The following is a 22,479-nucleotide window of genomic DNA, read 5'->3' as shown; positions in this document are numbered from 1 at the left end:
CAAAAAAAAAAAAAAAAAAAGATATAAAAAAAGAAAATCAAACTGGCATATCACTATTTAATTTTTCAACCAAACTGATAATGTCACAGATAGATGAGCTAGATATTTTTCTCATAACATTAAAAGGATTATACAATTGAGTATCCTTAAATTTTTCTAATTAAAATTTGCAATACTATTATCAAATCATTTGATATATCTAAAAGGGCGAAAAAAAACACATTCTTCACAGTTAGAATTCTTATTAGTACTATAGCTGCTCAAAACGTTGAATACATTCCAAATTTAGCTTAATGCTTCCTACACACATGATTACAAGATTCTGCCTGATGATAAAAATTGCTGGCTTAAAAAATGAAAGTATCATATCTATAACTCCCACACACAAGTAAACTGGCTTGATTCTGCAGATGAGAATCTGCAACCTGTTTTCCCCTGTGTGGAACCTGAACAAACTGTCAATAATCTGTTACACTCACTTTCAAGCAAAGTGTTATATATAGTTTAATGATTATATAATGATACAAAATTCTTAACTCGTTTTAAAAGATATCAAAATTGGGGCCGGCACTGTGGTATAGCGGGTTGACACCTGGCCTGAAGCACTGGCATCTATGTGGGTGCCGGTTCTAGTCCCAGCTGCTCCACTTCCAATCCAGCTCTCTGCTATGGCCTCGGAAAGCAGTGGAAGATGGCCCAAGTCTTTGGGCCCCTGCACCCATGTAGGAGACCCAGAAGAAGCTCCTGGCTCCTGGCTTTGGATCGGCGCAGCTCCAGCCATTGCGGCCAATTGGGGAGTGAACCAGTGGATGGAAGAGATCCTTAAGGATATTTTAGTTTAACTGTAGAGTCTTTCTATCTCTCTCTGCCTCTCCTCTCTCTGTGTAACTGACTTTCAAATAAATAAATAAATCTTTAAAAAATATATCAAAACCGAGGGCTGGCAATAGGTACAGCAGTTAGGCTGCTGCCTGGGACACCTGTATTCCATAATAGAGTGCCTGGGTTTGACTCCCTCCTTGTGCTCTGTATTTGTTTCCTGCTAATGTGCACACTGTGGGGTAGCAGGTGATAGATCATGGAGTTGCCTCCTTGCCATCCACATAGGGGACCTGACTGAGTTCTGAGTTTCTGGCTCGGACCTGGCACAGTCCAGGCTGTTGTGGGCATTTGGGAAATGAACAGATGGAAGATCCCTCTTTCTGTCTCTGTGCCTTTCAATTAAAAATATGTAAGAAGGCATTAAAAAAGACACAAAAGTGAACTTGTAATGTCTAATAGTCTGCTTAAAACTCTCATTTTAAAAGGAAAATGATCCATGTAAGATAGATAAAACAATACAAAAATTAGCATCAAAATGAGTAAGTGTGAATTGACATGTATGAATGTATCTTTTCAAATTATCATACGAAGTGAAAAGAAAACAGACTAATTTTACTACAATGCCACGGCATTTATTAAACTAAGCACAAGCACAACCAGTTATCTCAATCAAAGAACAGCTTTCAAAAGACTCTACAGTTAAACTAAAATATCCTTAAGGATCTTTAGACCTGATGTAACTGGCCCAGTTTTACTTTATACTAACCCATTAATGCCCCCCCTTACACTCTGCTATGTTCTTTTTTTCTTTTCATTTGAAAGGACTAAAACAGCTCATGAGCTTTATTCACAATTGAACTCTACTAAGAGATGAAGGGTTGTCTTCTGTTCTAAGAATGAAGTCTTCAGGTAATGTCTGAGCTAACTGGTCTATCTGAGCCAACTGGTCATCCTAAGAATGTGTTCTTTACAACATGATGAACATGGACTGCCAAGCCTTTGAGGAACAGAGAATTACAGAGGCTACCATCACACAGGACTTTTTTTACTCCTCTGACACATTCCTGAGATCAAACTGTTAATATGAATACATGTAGTTTTGTCATATGAAATAAAATCTCTTAGCAAACACCAAGGGAAATTTGGCAATATTAAGTTGAAAACCGAAGCTTGTAAAGTAAATCCAATTTATCCCCAATAAAACAGTATAATGAATAATTCCCACAAGACTTCACAGAGCACAACTAAGGAAAACCATTTTCAGTATTACTATAGCTATAAAATCATGCTAGCTCATAAAGTACTTTAGTAAAGGGAGACAAGTAGTCTTGACACATTGAGTAAACCCTGATATTATCTTACTTAAGGAAGCAGGGTCAATGATTTAAATCTGACACTCTCTATGAATTAAGACAAAGGCATGCCATGCTTTTAGAATTGTTAAAATTGATTTTCCTCACAAGGCACAGTTCTTCATTATGTAGCATCTGCTCAGCTTAGGCATCCCATATGGAACGTGGTTTAAGTCCTGGCTGCTACACTTCTGATCCAGCTCTCTGCTAATGAACCTGGGAAAGCAGTGGAAGATGGCCCACATCTTTGGGCCCTTGGGAGAAATTAATAGAGTCCCAGGCTTTTAGCTTTGGCTCAGACCAGCCCTGTCCATTGCAGCAGTGAACCAGCGGATGGAAGATCTCTAATTCTGCCTTTCAAATAAATACATCTTTAAAAAAAAAAACCAGGCCAGCACAGCGGCTCACTTGACTAATCCTCTGCCTGTGGCGCCAGCACCCCGGGTTCTAGTCCCAGTTGGGGCACAGGATTCTGTCCCAGTTGCTCCTCTTCCAGGCCAGCTCTCTGCTGTGGCCTGGGAAGGCAGTGGAGGATGGCCCAAGTGTTCGAGCCCTGCACCCGCATGGGAGACCAGGAGGAAGCACCTGGCTCCTGGCTTCGGATTGGTGCAGCGCCCCGGCCGTAGCGGCCATTTGAGGGGTGAACCAACGGAAGGAAGACCTTTCTCTCTGTCTCTCTCTCTCACCAACTCTGCCTGTCAAAGAAAAAGAAAATCAGTCTTTGAAAAAACAAGCTTCAAGCTTGTATTTTAATTTTGAAAGCACTTAAAATAAGTGAGTAAAATGAAAACATATATCTCTATTCCCAAAAATCCTTTTTAATAGGTATCATAAGCATGCATTTAAAATCTGGCATATAGAAGTTGACAGTGTTCGTTCACTATAAAAATTCATTGTTAGGACAGATGTTTAGCCTAGCAGTTCAGACACTGGTTAAGGTATCTGCATCCCGTAACTGGGTACTCAGGTTCATACCTAGAGTCAATCCCACGCTCCAGCTCCTATCTGCCATTTCCTCCTATCATGGACCCTGGCTGGCAGCAGTGAAGGCTTCAGTAATCGAGTTCTTGCCACTCACATAGGAAACCTGGACTGAGTTCCAGCTCTGGGCTCTGGCTCAGTCCTGCTCCAACCACCGTGGGTGTCTGAGGAATGAACCAGTAGTTGATAGTACTTGTTCTCTGCCTCTCAAATAAATAAGTAAAATTGTTCAAAAAGGAAATTTGTTTTTTAAAAATAAATCATTCACTATTGACAAGAACACATGTAATTTTATGTATTGTTTGCCCAAATCAGAAATGTAAGCTTCTTTTAAATATAGCTATTGTCTCTTTACCTTTTCTTTAATGATGGTTTCACTATAATCTTTTTTAAAGATTTATTTTATTTGAAAGAGAGAGAGTTAGAAAAAGAGAGGGAAAGAGAGATTTGCTGGTTTACTCCCCCAAATGGCTGCAACAACAATGTTTGGGCCAGTCCAGGCCAAAGCCAGGAGCCAGAAGCTTTTTCCAGATCTTCCATGTGGGTGTAGGGGCCCAAACAATTGGGCCATCTTCCACTACCTTCCCAGACATATTAGCAGGGAGCTAGATTGGAAGTGGAGTAGCCAGGACTCAAACCAGTGATATATGGGATGCTGGCGTCACAGGTAGCAACTTTACTTGATATGCCACAATGCCAGCCCCTATAATCTTTTTTAAAGCTTAGTTATTTGGTTTCATATTTACTTGAAAGCCAAGTGACAGAGGGAGAGAGATATAGAGAGACTGATCTTGCATATAGGGGCCATTCCCCAAATGTAAAATATCAGTAACAGTTAGGGCTAGGTCAGGCTGAAGTCAGGAGCCAGGAAGTCCATCTAGGTCTCCCATGTGGGTGGGAGGGACCTAATTACTTGTGCCATCATCCATTGCCTCCCAGAGTGTACATTAAGAGGAAGCTGGATAGAAAGCAGAGGAGGTGGGGCACGCATTGTGGCATAGTGGGTAAAACTGCCACCTGTGACAACATTTCATATGGGTGCTGGGTCATGGCTTGGCTGCTCCACGTCTGAACCAGCTCCCTGCGAAAAGCCCGAGAAAAGCAATGGAAGATGGCTCAAGTGTTTGGGCCCCTGCAATACATGTGGGAAACCTACATAAAGCTCTCAGATCTTGGCTTTGCACTGGTCAAGCTGCAGCAGTTGTGGCCATCTGGGGAATGAATCAGGAGATGGTAGATCTCTCTCTCTCTCTTTTCAAAGATTTATTATTTATTTATTTATTTGAAAGTCAGAGTTACACAGAGAGAGAAGGAGAGGCAGAGAGAAAGAGGTCTTCCATCCGCTGGTTCACTCCCCAACTGGCCACAATGGCCTGAGCTATGCCAATCGAAAGCCAGGAGCCAGGAGGTTCTTCCAGGTCACCCATGTGGGTGCAAAGGCCCAAGGACTTGGGCCATTTTCTACTGCTTTCCCAGGCCATAGCAGAGATCTAGATGGAAGTGGAGCAGCCGGGTCTCGAACAGGCGCCCATATGGGATGCCTGAACTGCAGGCAGTGGCTTTATCCTCTATGCCACAGCGCCGGCTCCTCTCTCTCTTTTTAACTCTGACTTTTAAAATAAATAAATGAAGCTTAAAAAAAATAAAAAAGCAAGCAAACAAGCAGAGGAAGGACTCAATCCCAGGCACTTCAACATGAGGTGCAGGCATCCCAAGGGGCTGCTTCATTTGCTGTGCCACCACACTGACTCCAAATTATTCTTGTTTAAAGAATGTTAATCAGTTAAAATGGAATGTAAAAACCTATAAAGTATTATATAGTAAAAGCTTGCAATAGGGCCACTGTACACAAAGAGTAAATTAATTTCTTAAACGCCAAAAAACAAAAGAACAAAGACTGCCTGTTTAATTGTTTGCCTGTAAATACAAAGGCCTGATATTAATCAAGCCATCTGCTAGTAAGCACAAAAACTTAGTGACCATACAAATTCCCAAAACTTGCTACTATTTCTTTCATTCAATTAAGAGCTGAGTAGAAAGCAGGATGGTAATCAGGTGTGTACCAGTGTTATGTAGGGAAAAGAGTCACTACAGCAGGTCTGAGATGGTGTGTTTGCAAGTTTAGTCTTGCCAGGAATCTAGGAACTTGGGACTTTGAGAGGGACCCTATGATTCTCTAAATGGTAGGAGTCCTTCACTGACTATAAACTGTACAAACAATATGGTTTATGCTAAACTGCTTTTCTTCTGGAGGCCTAGGGTTCCGGAACATCTCAGGCAATAACTGATCCTGGATAAAGTCCCTGGACTCTTAGATTCAAGAAGATCTCCTGTGGAAAACAACAATTCATACTGCTTGCGATTGAAGGGGTCCCGAGTAACTCCATAGAGCATTCTCATGCTTCTCTCTGGCCCTTGCCCCACGCACCACTTCCCTCTGTTGACTATGCTTCGTTTACTTTCATTGTCATGAATCATAGCTGCGCTGGGTCCAGTGAATCCTCCTAGCAAATCAGCAAACGTGGGGGTGGTCTTATAAACTTCACACTCTTTATAAAATACTTACCACCGTGAATCTGCAAAGGAAATTACCTACATCATGATGCTAGAAATTTAAGAAATTTTTTTTCTTTGAAGCACTGTTAGGACTTAATAATGAATAGAATAATTATTCAATTAGTCATTAAAACCACATGAAAATGAATGAATAAAGTATAGAATCAGGGATTCCTATACATGCAAGAATTGCTATAATCCATCAGGATAACAGATTGATAGATGACAGAAGTGAGATTTTAGAATATGAAAAATGAACACAACAATATGCTTGACAAGAAAAATTAACAATTGAATGGCTCCTATAGCCTTCACTGGGTATATTATAATGACCACTATTTAAACTTATTTATCAAAACTTTTTATCTTATTCTCTAATGGAACTTTTAAAAATATTTACAAATCATAACTGATAGGACAGTAAACAGGAAATCAGTATATATGTTTCAAAATTAGTAACTGAATAGTATTACTAGTGGTGTGTACTCCATAAAAAACTTGCTTCTATTTATATTGTGAGAAAAAAAATCTGCTGCCAAGAATACATTTTCCTATTGTCATTTGACATACATCATTCTGTATGGCATTCTCACTAACAATGCTGCCTCATATCTTCCAATTTTCTGCAAGACAGACATAAAAGTCATCAGTTAAAACTTTGTTTAAATATACCTTAAGGGGCCAGTGCTACGGCATAGTAGGCTAAGCCTCTGTGTGTGGCATCGGCATCCCATATGAGTGCCGGTTCATATCCCGGCTGCTCCTCTTCAGATCAAGCTCTCTACCATGGCCTAAGAAAGCAGTGGAAGATGGCCCAAGTGCTTGGGCCTCTGCAACTGTGTGAGAGACCCAGAGGAAGCTCCTGGCTCCTGGCTTCGGATTGGCCCAGCTCTGGCCATTGTGGCTTTTGGGGAATGAACCAGTGGATAGAAGATCTTTCTCGCTGTCTCTCCCTCATTCTGTAACTGCCTCTCAAATAAATTTTCTATTTAAAAAAAAAAAAAAACATACCTTAACTATTTCTTCAATGAAACAAATGTGAGAAACAGGATCTCTCTTCTTGGTTAATACTTTCTGTAGATGTTGCACCTAAAAATGGAGGGTTGGGGAGAGAATATATATAATTTGCTAATTATAAATAAAACAAATTATAAACCTTAGGCAGCATAAAAAGGTAGGAGGAATCCCATTATACTAGAGCATTTATTATAATCAATTAACAGAGGCATTTTGATTATTTAGATTTAAAAGACTTGCCCAAAGTCACATAATGAAGAAAGAGTTAATTCATAATCAGTGATCTTTCTACTCCCTAAAATACTTACCTGTCCACAAACAGCACAAATATAATCCACAAGTTTCTCCATATTGGTCCACAAGGAAGCACGGAAAGCTGCAGTATTTCCTGGGGTTGGCATGGTAGATCTTCCGGGACCCCCTAATTGAGAGTAATAAGAAATATGAAAAATAAAAATTTCCAAATACAATAAAACATATGTTATTACAAAAAGCATACAAAAAGTAAAAAAAAAAATGAGAAACTGCTTCTTTAAGAAACAGTTCCATTAGTGATATGAAAAGAATTTTAACCAGTGTTTGAAAAACAGAAATGACATGCAGGTGCACACACACATATCTGTACATATGCAACCATGAAGGACAAAATAAAAATTAATTGAAATCGTTTTCTAAAAGGGGAATGAATATGGTGGGGAGCACAAGTGAAAAGATTCAAGGATAGGGCCAGCAATGCAGTGCAGCGGGCTGAGCTGCAGCCTGTGACACCAGCATAATGGAGCGTGGTTCAAGTCCTAGCTGCTTTACTTCTGATCCAGCTTCCTGCTAATGTGCCTGGAAAGGAAGTAGAAGATGGCTCATGTGCTTCAAGACCCCACCATCCAGCTGGGAGACGAGTATGAAGTTCAGGGCTCCTGGCTTTGGTCCAAATCTGGCTGTTGCAGGCATTTGGGGAATGAACCATAAAACTGAAGATCCCCACCCCTAAACCCCGTTTCTCCTCTTCTCATTGTTCCTTTGCCTTTTAATAAATAAATAAATCTTCAAAAGAAAAGATTTAGGGATAGATGGGGATGGCGTTTTGGGTCAGCAGGTTAAGGTACCGCTTTCTGAAGCTGACATCCTATATTGGAATGTCGGTTTGAGTCCCAGCGACTCTGTTTCTTATCCAGCTCCCTACTTAAAGCACATGGGAAGGCAGTGGAAGATGGTCAAGTATTTGGGCCTCTGTCACCCACATGAGAGATCAGGATGAAGTTCTTGGCTCATGGCTTTGTGTGACGCAGATATGACTGTTGTGGCCATTTGGAGAGTGAACCAGCAGATGGACCACCTTTCTTTTTCTCTCTGCTTAAATAAATTCTTGATATTACAAAAAGATTTAGGGATATATAAGTGAGTCTCTAACTCAAATGTTTTACATATTTTAAACATAAATTTAATTTTTAAATTGTACAAGAATGACAAAAGCAAACCCTAAAACTGAGCCACACATAGAAACAAATTTAACTATACCTCAAGTTAATAACACAATCATGTGGACAGAAAACAAGTCATATTGAATCACAGACCACCAACTTTGGTGACATATATATTTTAAGGGCAAAAAGATTACAAAGAAATAGTGAAATTTACTTAACAGATTTGTTGCTGGATTTCCTACTAACAGGGTAATCCCCAATTTAGTTAAAGTATATTTTAGACTGCTGATTAGATCCAATGAAGGTTCTGAACTATAAATAGAAGATACAAATATTTAAAGGAGGTTGGAAGTATTTCCCAACTCTTACCACTGAAAAGAGCAGAGAAATGACAACTCCTCAATAGCAATAAGCATAGCTAGCACCCAAATTTTTACTTTCAAGTATCATCTCCTGAACACACACACACACAGAGGGGCAAGGAGAAGGGGAGGCTCACTGGCCAAAAAACAAACTGATACTTTTTATGGAGTAGTGAAAATAAAGGAGTTTTCAAAATATACATGGAAAATATATATTGTGAGAAAACTATGCACACATTTCAAAATTAACCACAATAAATCTTTTTTAATCCCATTTGTTCAAAGATCACTCACACAACATGAACCTGGCATATATTATATCAGGGAGCAAAGACTGTTTAAAGACAAATGGAGATTTCTCACAAAGACACATGAACTTGACTGGCAGGGGCTACCACGTAACAAATTGGAAAAATTTGGCTGCTGCTATGGTGAAGCGTGTCCTGCAGTGCCAGAATCCCATATGGGCACCGGTTCAAATCAAATCAAAAGGTTCATGCTTCCTTATTATCCTCTCATTCCACCCAAGAAGCAAACCATCTACCTTGAAATTTCTTTGACCTCTGTTCCACTTCCAATCCAGATCCCTGCTAATTTGCCTGAGAAAGCAGCAGAAGGTGACCCAAGTGTTTGGACCTCTGTCACCCAGGTGGGAGACCCACAAGAAGTGCCTGGCTCCTGGTTTCCAATCAGCCCAGCTCTGGCTATTAAAGTCATCTAGGGAAGTAAACCAGCAGTTGGAAGATAACTCTGCCTTGCTACTAAATAAATAGATCTTTAAAAAAAACAAATTGAGAAAATTTTGCCATGATGAATAATAGAAGTATTGATGGTAATAGATAATAAAACAATGCTTTAAAAAACAATTCATGGGGCCAGCGCCATGGCTCACTTGGTCAATCCTCTGCCGGCAGTGCTCACATCCCATATGGGCCCCTCTTCCAGCCCAGCTCTCTGCTATGGCCCGGGAAGGCAGTGGAGGATGGCCCAAGTGCTTGGGCCCTGAAACCGCATAGGAGACCAGGAAGAAGCACCTGGCTCCTGGCTTCGGATCAGTGTAGTTGCGGCTGTGGCGGCCATTCAGGGGATGAACCAACGGAAGGAAGACCTTTTTCTCTGTCTCTCTGTCAAATAAAAAATGAAAAAATGAAAAAATTCATAAGTTCATAATGGAAATCAAATATTTAGAAAGGACGGAAACTATTCTTGACCAAAGAGGGCCAGTTAATAAGTGAAAAATGATAATTTGAAAAAAAATGTCTGGCAAATAAGATACAGATCAGGTCTTCTGGTAGGTTTTGTCCTTGCCTTGTAACTGAATGTTAACCTGATTATCAAGTTTGTTTCTTCTTCAAAATTGTGCTTTAAAACCCCACTACCACCAGCCCCTCTGGGTTCTTCCTCTCTTGGAGCCCCCCTCCAGGCCACTCTGGCTGGAGGTCTCTGACTTAAATAAATCTTGCTTTTAAATACATCTTGCTTCTCTCTCTGCCTTGTCTGCCTGGAAATTCTTCTATGTGTGAGACAAAGAACTGAGGTAATCTTTTCTCTGCTGCTGTTTCAAGCATAACATTTTGGTGCTGTGACTCGGAGAGCAACTCCAATGTGATGTGGATCCTGCTCGAGTTCTATTCCAGCCAGCGTTGGGTCATCGTGCTGGATGAGCGAGCATGTGGGACTGCTCTTGCTTTGCTTTTTGGAGTTTCACTCTCCTCCATGGCATCTCTCATTTTCTCAAAAACACCATGTCCTGTCAGCCAGTTAAAAGCGGTTAATACGTCTGCCGGCCTTAAGACTCAGGAACTAGGCTTGCTGATTAGGCCAGAGCAATCCCCTGGAGCTGAGACTCAGTTCTAACCCTTCCCTGGTGTGGACTGGCCCGTTGGGAAGGAGCTGGGAAACCGCCTAGAGATGACTGAGGAACTCTGGCCAGGGCGCCCCCCGGTGTGTTCTGAAAATCTTTTGGCTGGACCCCAGTCCCTGACAAGCCTGTGTGGATGCTGGGGTGTGAAACTGCACAGTCCCTCCCCACTTGAGTGGATCAGCCCTTCACATGGGACTTGGAGAAGGCCTTGAGACAACTGACAGATTCTGGCGGGGGCAACACTCCAATGCTTCTGGAAGTTCTCTTGACCTGGGCATCACAGCCGACAGCTGGAGCAGTGTTGGGCGGGGAAACACACTTTCCTGCAGGGAGTGAGTCCCCTGCTGTTTTGGAGTCCTCACAAGCTGTAAAGCCAGAGGCTCCACTTCACTCTTCATGCTTGTCCTCAGCTATGGGAATGTTGGACAAGTACAACTGAGCTTCCTCTCGCAGGGATCAGCCCATCGTGCAGGACTGGGAGAAGGGCTTGGAGTAACCTTGAAATTCAGGCCAGGGCCACTTTCTGGCATTTTTCAAGGGCTCCCTGATTAGGCTCCAGCCTGTTGGGGTGTTGGGCCAAAACTGCAGATCAGTGTGTTGGCAAGACTAGGTGCATCTCTGAGTGAGGACATGGGCTCCAGGCTCCATGCCTCAATCAGTTTTTCCTTTACTCCAGATCCTGACAAGATCATCTTCTTTCTGCTCCTCTAAATGCTTTTCCTTGAGGTTGCCTCAATTCCTACAAACTCGAATTCCTGGTCCCATTAGTGGGTATTGCCTAGATATTTCGTTTGCCAATTCTGGGTTAAAGTGTAATTATCCCTATTGCAGACTGGCAATTTGTCAATCTAGACTTCCAGTAAGCCCCCACAATACCCAAACTTGTGTAGACAAGTCTCAACATGTCTCTGGTATCCCCACCTTCCTTCTCAAGTCCACTCTTTTGGGTGCCCTCTGTCAGGTCCTTCCTATATAGCTCATAATTCAGAGGAGGTTTATTGGGGAGAATTTTATTCCCCCACTATGCTTCTTTGTTCCTTCACCTGCCTAGTCACCAACCTAAGTGGTAAACAGGACTGGTACTCTCTCTCTAAACTCTAGCTTGAAAACACCTTTGCTAAGGCTCTAGCCATCAAGGCTCATTGTAGAAATCAGGCCTATTAGATAAGATCCAAGGTTAAGAGGCACGGAACAACTATTTTTCCTTAGGTATAAGAACAAAGCAACAGTATATATTTGACCAGGTAGAGGCCCATCCTAGCACACCACTATTAAGGGAACTGATTATTCCCTGCACGTACGTGCTATTCTGACAAATGTATACCCTAGGCTACTGCCATAGAGGATTGAGCAAGAGTGGGTAATACGTACTAATCACACCCTCACTTCTTCTCTTCCCGTGGGCTTCAGTGCACGTCTGGACAGCACAGGGAGCTGTTTTGAGAGAGGGTTTTGAGACATCTCTCAGACGAAGGAGAGATAAGAACTGAGGCATGCTTCTGTTTTTATCCTCTCATTCCAGCCAAGAAGCATACCACCTACTTTGAGATTTCTTTGACCCCTGAGCTTAAAGAAAAATACCTCATCTTTTTCTGCCCCACCACCTGGCCTGGTTACAAGCTAGAGAATGGAGATGTTAGCCTAAGTGAGTTGTGAAGAGTGCCAGTCCCTTTACTCTGACTCCCTGTCTCGGAACTCTGTCTCCCGAATGGCCGCTTGCCTCTGTTTCCCTGCATGTGCTCCAACATACATTAAATTTTTTCCAGATTCTGCCACAGGGTCCTTGGTTCTATTTAGTGAGCCACGGGGGCACGGCGGGGGGGGGGGGGGGGGGGAGGGTCTTTCTGTTATCATGTTTGATTATTGTTGAGGCTTTTAATCCCTGGTGGAGAAGAGTTCTTATCAGGTGAACATTGTGCCATTGTTGTAATTTTGCCTGGAGGTGTCTAGAGAAGACTCTAGGTCCAATAACTTCAGATGATATGGAATATATATGGATTAATCCATATGATGAAGTCTTCCTGAGATATCTCCTGAGCCGACTCCTCATCCCAGAGGCTAGTTTGACTGACAGCCCCATGATTAAACACTTCCAGTACTGGCTTTTGGTCTGGGGTGTAAGGTTACTGTCTCTTTGCAGGGCCTTCAGTTTTTCTCCCTCTAGCTTTCCTCTTTGTGGGTTCTTACAGGAGCTTCCTTGTAGGTCACTGCCCTTTATTCTGTCACCTATCAGATTTTTCCACTTAAGAATCTCTCTGGAGGGGTGCCCATCTGCTCTGATGGATGCCCTCTCCCATTAAACCTAACATAATGGTGAACAAGCTCCAGTGGTGACTCAAATTTAATTTAAAATCTAAAAAGATATCTTTGATAAATAACAATATCATGCATGAAAATTTGGTTCAGCTATAACTGGACATCGGGTTTAAAGGAATTTCTCTCTTGAATCTAGGGAGATCACTGCCTTACAATTTTTGCATTTTAACTTGCCAAACTTGTTCTGTAACTTAGTTTAACAAAGCCAGACAAAATAGCAATGGATAATCAGCTCTTGTCAGCCCCCTAAAATGGATTTTACAGTCTCTGGTTTATGTCACTGATTTCCACCTAGAATTTTATGAAAAGGGGTAGAATTCCATATAAAGGTAATTTTGATCTTAATTCAGATAGCATCTTAAGTCATCTAGGTGTAATTACTAAATGTAAATTGGGTAAAGGTAAATGAGATAAATGTGTCTAAATGTAAACTTTGGTACTCTTAGCACCTTATTATTCCATGGAAAAACTATTTGGGTTTGTTAACAAACATGTTTTCATAAATTGTCTATATGAAAAATAACAAAACTGTTTGAAAGTAACTAAGGTTGAAATTCAATGTGTTATCTTATTTAGAAACGGTCATCTTAATTTGGAGATTTTTAAGGGGTTATTGTAAAATGTAAATCAAAGAAATCAGCAGATGAAAAAAGGTCACAAGTATAGAAATATGTTCTTGATAAGGAAGGTTAAGAAGGAAAGAGACTTTTTCAATAATGAAAGGACATGGTTTGCAAGAATTACTTTATCCAAATGGCTAGTTTACTCTAGACTGGAATGGAAAATATAGAAAGGTTTAAGTAAGCTGTAGAAGATGTGAGGAAGTCACAGAAGGTTATGAAAGAAAGAAATCTTGGGGACAAACACTATTAATCTATTTTTCTTTGACACAGAATTAGAATCTGATCCTCCATTAAAGTAATACGGTTTTTCTGTAGTACATATATGTTAGTCAATATTCTGAAATAGTCAAAAATCTGTTTAAAAACTGCAGCATCTCCTTTCAATAGTTTTATTTAATTTGTGATTCTGTCAGATTTCTAGCCAGCTCCATTAGGCTATTTTCTCTTCCCTAGTTCTGACTCTGTTCAAATTGTTCCAAGTTATGGGATGATTCTATATGATAACTCTTAGATTTAAGATTTTATTTCCGATTTACAGGATGACCAAACAGACAGATTTTGTGTACTGTCAAAATAATCTATTTTATTATCTTAATCTCTGTTAAGTTCTAATTGTTTAAAAACAGCTGAGTTTTTTTTAATTAAAACAGTTATGGTTTGTTTGAAAATATATTCATTCTAAAGCATTTAAGTAATCACTTTGTAACAATGATCAAATCTGGTCTATATTATGTCATGATATTAAGGGATCCTGTTCCTACCAGATATTTTAAACCTTCTAGGCATCTTGGACAGGCATTCAAAAAATTCAAAGTTCCAAATTCTCTGGACATTGATATTTCCAGTTGGGCCCCTGGAAGTATCAAAGGACATATCTCTCATCTTGTAGAGATACCAACTAATAAGACTAGATGGATTATATTAAAGGTACAGTTGAGATGTGAAGAGGTACTAAATTTTAACTTATGATAATATAAAATGCTACTAATACAAATGTCCAAAAGCTACAAAAGACTAACAATTTCATTGTGCTGTTATCAGACATGGTGGTTATCTTAATGAGAACAGCCCAAAGGCCTAAAAGGGATAAATGTTTCATAAAACCCTACAGGTGCTTATAAAAATACCAGGTGGAGTAAGTGCCTCTTCTTGTTGGTTAATGAGCTTATAATTTTAAACATAGCTACTTAAAGTCCTTTGTCACCCACAGTTTTATATTCTCCAAACACTAAAAATCAGATTTATTGCTCATGGAAGTTAAAACATTGTTCATTCTGTTTAAATGTGTCCTCTTTTAATTTCCAAAGAACTTCTTTTTCCTTGTCCTCTATTGTATTCAATATTTTGGGACAGTTCTGTAAGCAGATATAGCCAATAACGACTACAGGTTCCAACTAAGAAAAAGTTGTGATTCAGGTTACTAAGAGCAGGAAGTAATTCTAATCGATTGATGGTAATCTAAAAAAAAAAAAAACAGTTAAAGATTTTAAGAAGCTATTACTGAAACAGTTTTATTGATATATGTTATACGGATGCACATATTTTATGTCTACATGGGAAAATTTATTAAGAGCTCTGTTTCAATTGGCTTATAGATAAAACATTGCTGATAAATTTAAACTGCTAAAAAGAAGATATCTTTTTGTTGTTGTTGTTCACAGGACCTAAATCAATCTCTGTAGCAGATGTTTTTAAATTGTTGGTAGACAGAAACTAAAAATGTTCAAGTCACAGACATGTTTGCACTAGAGTTTGCTGGTCAAACAAGTTACACTTGTGTTAGATGTTTTATGATGTTTCTAAACACATGTACTCTTGTCTTCAAAGCTATAAAAGGCATTGGACCTTTTAAAAAATATTTTTGTATGTTGTTATTTAACAATTAAAACTGTTTGCTAAGTTTTCACTTGCTACTAAGTTACTAAGAGTAAGCAAACCGGGAAGCTTGATTTGCTGCTTCATTTCTCTATTTTTTGCAAGATGGGAAACTCACTCTACTCTGAAGGACCCTCCAGGATGTACAGCTTGATCTTTAGACCTTATAAACAAATTTCTGTAATAACAGCCTGGCCACATAGAAGACCAAATAACACAGCCAAAATGACAGTTTAAATTATGATTTCACAGCTAGATTTACTTTGCCATGGGCACAATAAACAGACAAAACCTCCCTTTTCAAATCAAATGAAGGGTGCCAATTCTTGTCCTAGCTGTTCCATTTCTGATCCAGCTCTCTGCTATGGCCTGGAAAAGCAGTAGAAGATGGCCCAAGGGCCGGCGCCGCGGCTAATCCTTTGCCTGCGGCGCCGGCACCCTGGGTTCTAGTCCTGGTTGGAGCGCCGGATTCTGTCCCGGTTGCTCCTATTCCTGTCCAGCTCTCTGCTGTGGCCCGGGAGTGCAGTGGAGGATGGCCCAGGTCCTTGGGCCCTGCACCCCATGGGAGACCAGGAGAAGTACCTGGCTCCTGGCTTCGGATCAGCGCGTTGAGCTGGCTGCAGCGCACCGGCTGGAGCGGCCATTGAGGGGTGAACCAACGGAAAAAAAGGAAGACCTTTCTGTCTGTCTCTCTCTCTCTGTCCACTCTGCCTGTCAAAAAAAAATTTAATAAAAAAAAAAAAAAAAAAAAAAAAAAAAAAAAAAAAAAGATGGCCCAAGTCCTTGAGCCCCTACACCGCATGGGAGTCCCAGAAGTTGTTCCTGGCTCCTGGCTTCAGATTGGCGCGGGTCCAGCCATTGTGGCCAACTAGGGAGAGAACCAGCAGATGGAAGACCTCTCTCTCTCTCTCTCTCTGCCTCTCTTGCTCTGTGTAACTCTTTTAAATAAATAAAGAAATCTTTTTTTAAAAAGTTTTACTAATAATTTCAAAATTTATAGAAGGTGGTCTGCATGTTAGGTGTTAAAATGAGGACATGGCTTTCCTCATGGGCACTGTCTACCTCACAGAAAAACCACTATCAGAACAGGCCTGTAACTACATATTTCTAGCGTGGGCCACCAAAGATTAGGGATGGGACTGAGCACCCCCTTGACTCGCATCCTTTTAAACATTTCCTCTGGTCTACTTTAACAGACCAGGAGGAAGAGGAGCAAGTTAGGCAGCAGGAACAATGTAAAGATAGGTTGCAGGTCAATTAATGGCTACTTTACACAGTGATCTGCCATCAATGAGACCCAACAGGCAAGTCCACCGCAAATGGCATTGGTTTTCGATGTGGAAAGCCAGGACTTCAGATGGACATAGAAACCAGCTTGTAAAGAGTCCTGGGAGCTCTGCTAGCCAAGAGCTGGGTCTGTGAATAGATAGATAGGTCTGGGCCTCATACTTGGCCAGCTCTTTAGCCCACCTGATTATTATCAAGTCCCTTCTTTCAGTTTCTATTTGCCTCTCAATGGGAAAACTTCTTCATGTTTTAGATAGCTCCTCACTTTGGTCCTCTAATAATGACTTTGTCCTTTGGTTTGGACCCTGTGAGTTTAATCTGCTTGTTAGATTCATTTTCTCCAGACTTTAAACGGTGAAATTCTAGATGGTCATGTACATGAAACCTCAGATGGAAGCAGTTTCTGCAAGCTGGTACTATGTACCCCTTGAGAGGACACTTGCTGCAACCCTGCCTTGACTGCTGCTCCCTACTCCACCCCTGTGCAGCTTGAAGAAGCCAGAGTGGCATACTTTCATATTCAGAAGTTAGGGTCCATTCTTCTGGGGGAGGCAATGTGAGGAGTCAGATGAGTTAACAGGCAGTCAGGATGGCCCTGGTGGAAGTTTAAGGTGCAAAATGCTTCCCCCAAAAGTTACCTTTAGCAGGGTCAAAAGTGCCTGTCCCATTTCTTAGACATTTTCAGTTTTATCATCAAAATAGCAAGGAAGTGAGGATCCCATCCTTCTGAGTTCACAGTTTACTGTAAAAACAAGTTACCTATCCCATCCCTTGGCATATAAGATTACAGATCAGGTCTTTTGGTGGGTTTTGTCTTTGCTTTGTAATTGAATGTCAGCCTGATTATCAAGTTTTTTTTTCTTCCCCAAAACTGCTTAAGAACCCCACTACAATCAGCCCCTTTGGGTTTTTCCTTTCTTGGAACCTCCCTCCAGGCCACTGTGGCTGGAGGTCTCTAACTTAAATAAATCTTGCTTTTAAATACAAAAAAAAAAAAAAAAAAGCCATTTGGCAACTACTAGTGTAGTGATTAAATAAGGGAAAAATTAACAATGGGTACCAAAATATTAAGTGAGCTGTCAAGTCAAACAAGGTATTTACATGGCCTCTAAATACACACCATAAATTACTATGTACAAAGAAAGGACTGCTTTCACCAAAAGCAGTCTGAACTACAGCACTTCAACAAAGTGGTCCCATTTAGCATGAGCAATAATAAGACAATCTGATGTAATTTTATTGTTCTGACCCAATGCAGTCTCCTTTTATCCATGCTTTCACTTTCTGGGGTTTTAGTTATCCTCTATCAACCACAATCTATTAGATGAAAAATTCCATAGGGGCTGGCACTGTGGCACAGCGGGTTAATGCCCTAGCCTGCAGTGCCGGCATCCCATATGGACGCCAGTTCTAGTCCCGGCTGCTCCACTTCCTATCCAGCTCTCTGCTATGGCTAGGGATAGCAGTAGAAGATGGCCCAAGTCCTTGGACCCCTGCACCCACGTGGGAGACCTGGAAGAAGCTCCTGGCTCCTGGCTTTGGATCAGCGTAGCTCCGGCCATTGCGGCCAATTGGGGAGTGAACCAGCAGATGGAAGACCTCTCCCCTCTCTGTGTAACTGACTTTCAAATAAATAAATCTTCAAAAAAATTCCATAAGTAAAGAGTTTTAAGTTTTAAAATGAATGCCCTTCTGAGTAGTGCAATGCAATCTCCAGCCATTTCATTCTGTTCTGCCCAGATGTGAATCATGCCTTTATCCAGGGTGTCCATGCTGTATATACTACTTGTCCATTAGTCGCTTAGCAATCATCTCAGTTATTAGGTTCATTGTTGAGGTGTTCATGTGTCCATGCTCAAGTAACCTTTATTTTACTTACTACTTAAGATTTAGAATAGTAAAATACAATTTTACTAGTATAGTAAAAGTACTATATTTTACTGCACAAGAGCAGGATGTTGGCAATTTTATCACAGTATCATTTTGTTATAGTTTTTATTATAGCTATTATTGTTAATCTCTTATTGTACCCCATTTGTGAATTAGACTATACCACAGGTACACATGTGTAGGAAAAAACATGGTATAAGTAGAGTTCAGTGCTATCTGAAGTTTCAGGTTTTCACTAGGGGTAGTGGGTATTCCTTCAAGACAAACAAGATTGTTACAATGGAAAAATACGTATTCCCTTACTATCAGTGAAAAAAAGCATGAAAAACAGATATATCCAGGCAAATTCAGACTATGAGCTCACCAATTAAACAAAAGGCAGTAGAAGTAGTTTTGACTAAGAGTCTAGAGATGACAGAACTATATGATCCCTGATTGGTTTAAAAAGAGAAAAGAACTTTGAGGGAAATTTTGAGGAGTAACTGAAAATTTTTGAATGTGAATTGCATAGTAAGCAATATCTGTCTATCAACATAAAATCTGTTCAGAGTGAGAATGTCTAAGAATGTTCTTGGGCGGCCGGCACCGCGGCTCACTAGGCTAATCCTCCGCCTTGCGGTGCCGGCACACCGGGTTCTAGTCCCGGTCGGGGTGCCGGATTCTGTCCCGGTTGCCCCTCTTCCAGGCCAGCTCTCTGCTGTGGCCAGGGAGTGCAGTGGAGGATGGCCCAAGTGCTTGGGCCCTGCACCCCATGGGAGACCAGGAGAAGCACCTGGCTCCTGCCATCGGATCAGCGCGGTGCGCCGGCCGCAGCGCGCCGGCTGCAGCGGCTATTGGAGGGTGAACCAACGGCAAAGGAAGACCTTTCTCTCTGTGTCTCTCTCTCACTGTCCACTCTGCCTGTCAAAAAAAAAAAAAAAAAAGAATGTTCTTGGGCTGGCACCGTGGCTCACTAGGCTAATCCTCCGCCTGCGGTGCCAGCACCCCGGGTTCTAGTCCCGGTTGGTCGGGGCGCCAGATTCTGTCCCGGTTGCTCCTCTTCCAGTCCAGCTGTCTGCTGTGGCCCAGGAAGGCAGTGAAGGATGGCTCAAGTGCTTGGGCCCTGCACCCGCATGGGAGACCAGGAGAAGCACCTGGCTCCTGGCTTCAGATCAGCGCAGTGCGCCGGCTGCAGTGTGCCAGCCACAGCAGCCACTGGGGGGTGAACCAACAGAAAAGGAAGACCTTTCTCTCTGTCTCTCTCTCTTACTGTCCACTCTGCCTGTCAAAAAAAAAAAAAAAAAAAAAAAAAGAATGTTCTTGTAAATAATATACCCACTACAGGGCTGCACTTAGTGGACTAGCACCATGGTGTAGTGGGTAAAGCCACCATGTGTGTCACTGGCATCCCATAATGTCCTTTGTCCCATAATGGTGGTTGGGGTCCTGGATGCTTCACTTCTGATCCACCTCCCTGCTAATATACCTGGGAAAGCAGCAGAAGATGGCCCAGTGCTTAGTCCCCAGAACTCATGTGGGAGACCTGGAAGAAGTTCCTGGCTCCTGGCTTTGGTCTGGCCCAGCCCCATCCATTGCTGCCATTTGGGAAGTGAACTAGACAATGGAAGATTGATCTCTCTCTCTGTAGCTCTTTCAAATAAATAAGTAAATCTCCCGTCTCTGGTTCACTCCCCAAACAGCCACAACTGCCAGAGCTGGGCTGATCTGAAACCAGGAGTTTCTTCTGGGTCTCCCACGTGGATGCAGGGGCCCAGGCACTTGGGCCATCCTCCGCTGCTTTCCCAGGCCATAGCAGAGCTGGATCAGAAGTGGAGCAGCCAGGACTCAAACCGGCACCCATATGAGATGCCGCACTGCAGATGTCACCTTAACCTACTGTGCCACAGTTTAGGCACAGTACCTAGTTTTTAAGGAAGACAAAATCAAGAAAACCAGAGGCACTCCATGTCTAAGCTGCCTTACTCTAGGTTTCTGACAATTCTATGTTTAGAAAAGAATTGTATCTACTTTTAGCAGATGCTTAATTTTATTGAGTCTGATAATAATGGAAAGCAATTAAAAAAGAAATCTAGAGGAAAAACATTAGCATTAAAAATATGAATAATTCCTCTTTGAAATCTAGGTCTAATTAATTTTTAAAATTCTTCAGTGTGCAAAGACTATTAAGGAAATGCATACAGAGACTAGAGAGAGAATACCGTAATAATCTGTAGCTGTCTCATATGCTATATGAAAAACAAACTCAAAATAGTAAGGGAATTGTGTGTAGTACATTTATGAGCATTAGAAAATATTAATCAAATCTAGAACCTACATGGCAAAGTTCTCTTTGAAAAACATTATGGAATTCACCAATTCATTAATCTCTTAAAGTAAATATAAACTGAATATTTTGTCTACTGTATTTATTTTGGAAAAACTGAGCCACAAGGAGATGAGATCAGAAACATGGGTTCAGCTAGTTGTAGATGCTTGATTTTTCTTCTGACACATAAAACATTTCCATGCTCATTAGCTAAAGACATATTGTTGAAAATATAAACATGATAGAAATGATTAACTGAGCACAGAACAGTTGTATTAGGAAGGGAAAGAAGAATTATTAATAGAGAAAATTATTCTGTTACCAGTTAGCTTTAACAGATTGGAGGAGTAAAATAAATAAATCAAATTTTTATTAAAATGATAAAAGAAAGGTTCCTTAAGGAAATACTATTTGAGAACTATTTCTAGCTATTGATGCCAGATTAAAATCATTTTCTATACTACTCTTTGGAAACCAATGAAAATAAGAAAAAGCAGAAAAAAATGTCAACTTCAAAAAATAATCAGATAAAACCTCAAACTTAAGATTATGAATCATACAAGACAAATGTGATAGGTAAATCAAAATGAAGAAGGAATTACACAGTTGACATCATAGACCATAATCAAGAAACAAATTGCTTTTCAAATCAACTGAAAAAATTTGGACAGACTACTGAATGGTTCTTTGATTACTGCTCAGATCTACAAATGTGGATGGGCCAGGGAGGAAGCCACTGAAAAGTTCACTATGACAGAATGACAAGGAATGAAAAGCTCGGGCCAGCGCCATGGCTCACTTGGTTAATCCTCGGCCTGCAGCACCGGCATCCCATATCGGTGCCGGGTTCTAGTCCTGGTTGCCCCTCTTCCAGTCCAGCTCTCTGCTGTGGCCCGGGAAGGCAGTGGAGGATGGCCCAAGTGGTTGGGCCTCTGCACCCACATGGGAGACCAGGAGGAAGCACCTGGCTCCTGGCTTCGGACTGGCGCGGCTCTGCCTGTGGCAGCCATTTGGGGGGTGAACCAAAGGAAGGAAGACCTTTCTCTCTGTTTCTCTCTCTCTCTCACTGTCTAACTCTATCTGACAAAAAAGGAAAAAAAAAAAAAAAGAAATGAAAAGCTCAAAGAGAAACTAATGAAATGATACTAGTATTGTATAAGAAATTAGCCCTCTAATGTGGGGACTCTACTGGGGATAAAGTGAAAGAAAAGAGAGAAAAAACTCTGAGAACACTAGGTTGCAATGTAGAAATAGTTTAAATATCTTTACCAAGAGCCTCACTGAACTTTTGAATGTTTTTGAAAATACTAAGAAAAATTCACTCCCAAGATAAAACAAAACAAAGAGTGGTTATTTTTGACAACAAACCTCAATTAAAATTGTAGATTGCCTTAGGACTTTCCCTACAAACATTCCCACACTATCCTTAAAAAAAAAAAAACTAGAAGAAAGATGTATTCGTTCTCCTGAAAAGCAGACTTGCAGAAACAGAAGGAGAGATAGAGAGGGAGGAAGAGAGGGAGAGAGATCTTCCATCAGCTGGTTCAACCCCTAAATTAATGCAACAGCCAGGGCTGGGCCAGGCCAAAGTCAGCAGACAGGAACTGCATCTGGATTTCTCACATAGGTGACTGGGGACAAAGCACTGAAACTATCTTTCAATGCTTTCCTAGCATTATCAGGAAGCTGGAGCAGATGTAGCGCAGCTGGGACCTGAACTAGTGCTCATATGCAACACTGGCATTGCAGGCAGTGGCTCAACCAACTTCACCACAAGGCCTTCAAAGATGAATAATAATAAACAATGG

The 22,479-nt window shown here is 41.1% G+C and overlaps 1 protein-coding gene across 2 annotated transcripts in view; it reads right to left on the bottom strand.

The window, feature by feature from the left end:
- Window positions 1-22,479, bottom strand: part of COG5 (component of oligomeric golgi complex 5) — a 359,204-nt gene that overhangs the window by 132,974 nt on the left and 203,751 nt on the right. The window contains exons 9-11 of one of the 2 annotated variants that reach the window (XM_070071149.1): window positions 11,747-11,809; window positions 7,037-7,149; window positions 6,723-6,800 (exon numbers count right to left, since the gene is read on the bottom strand). In XM_070071149.1, coding sequence (XP_069927250.1) covers window positions 6,723-6,800; window positions 7,037-7,149; window positions 11,747-11,809 — 254 coding nt within the window. The remainder of the gene's footprint in view (window positions 1-6,722; window positions 6,801-7,036; window positions 7,150-11,746; window positions 11,810-22,479) is intronic. The other variant, XM_008258350.4, reaches the window with a different exon arrangement.

The sequence above is a fragment of the Oryctolagus cuniculus genome, chromosome 3 (assembly GCF_964237555.1).
Source record: "Oryctolagus cuniculus chromosome 3, mOryCun1.1, whole genome shotgun sequence".
Lineage (NCBI taxonomy): Eukaryota > Metazoa > Chordata > Mammalia > Lagomorpha > Leporidae > Oryctolagus > Oryctolagus cuniculus.
This window is presented reverse-complemented; position numbering and strand designations above follow the sequence as displayed.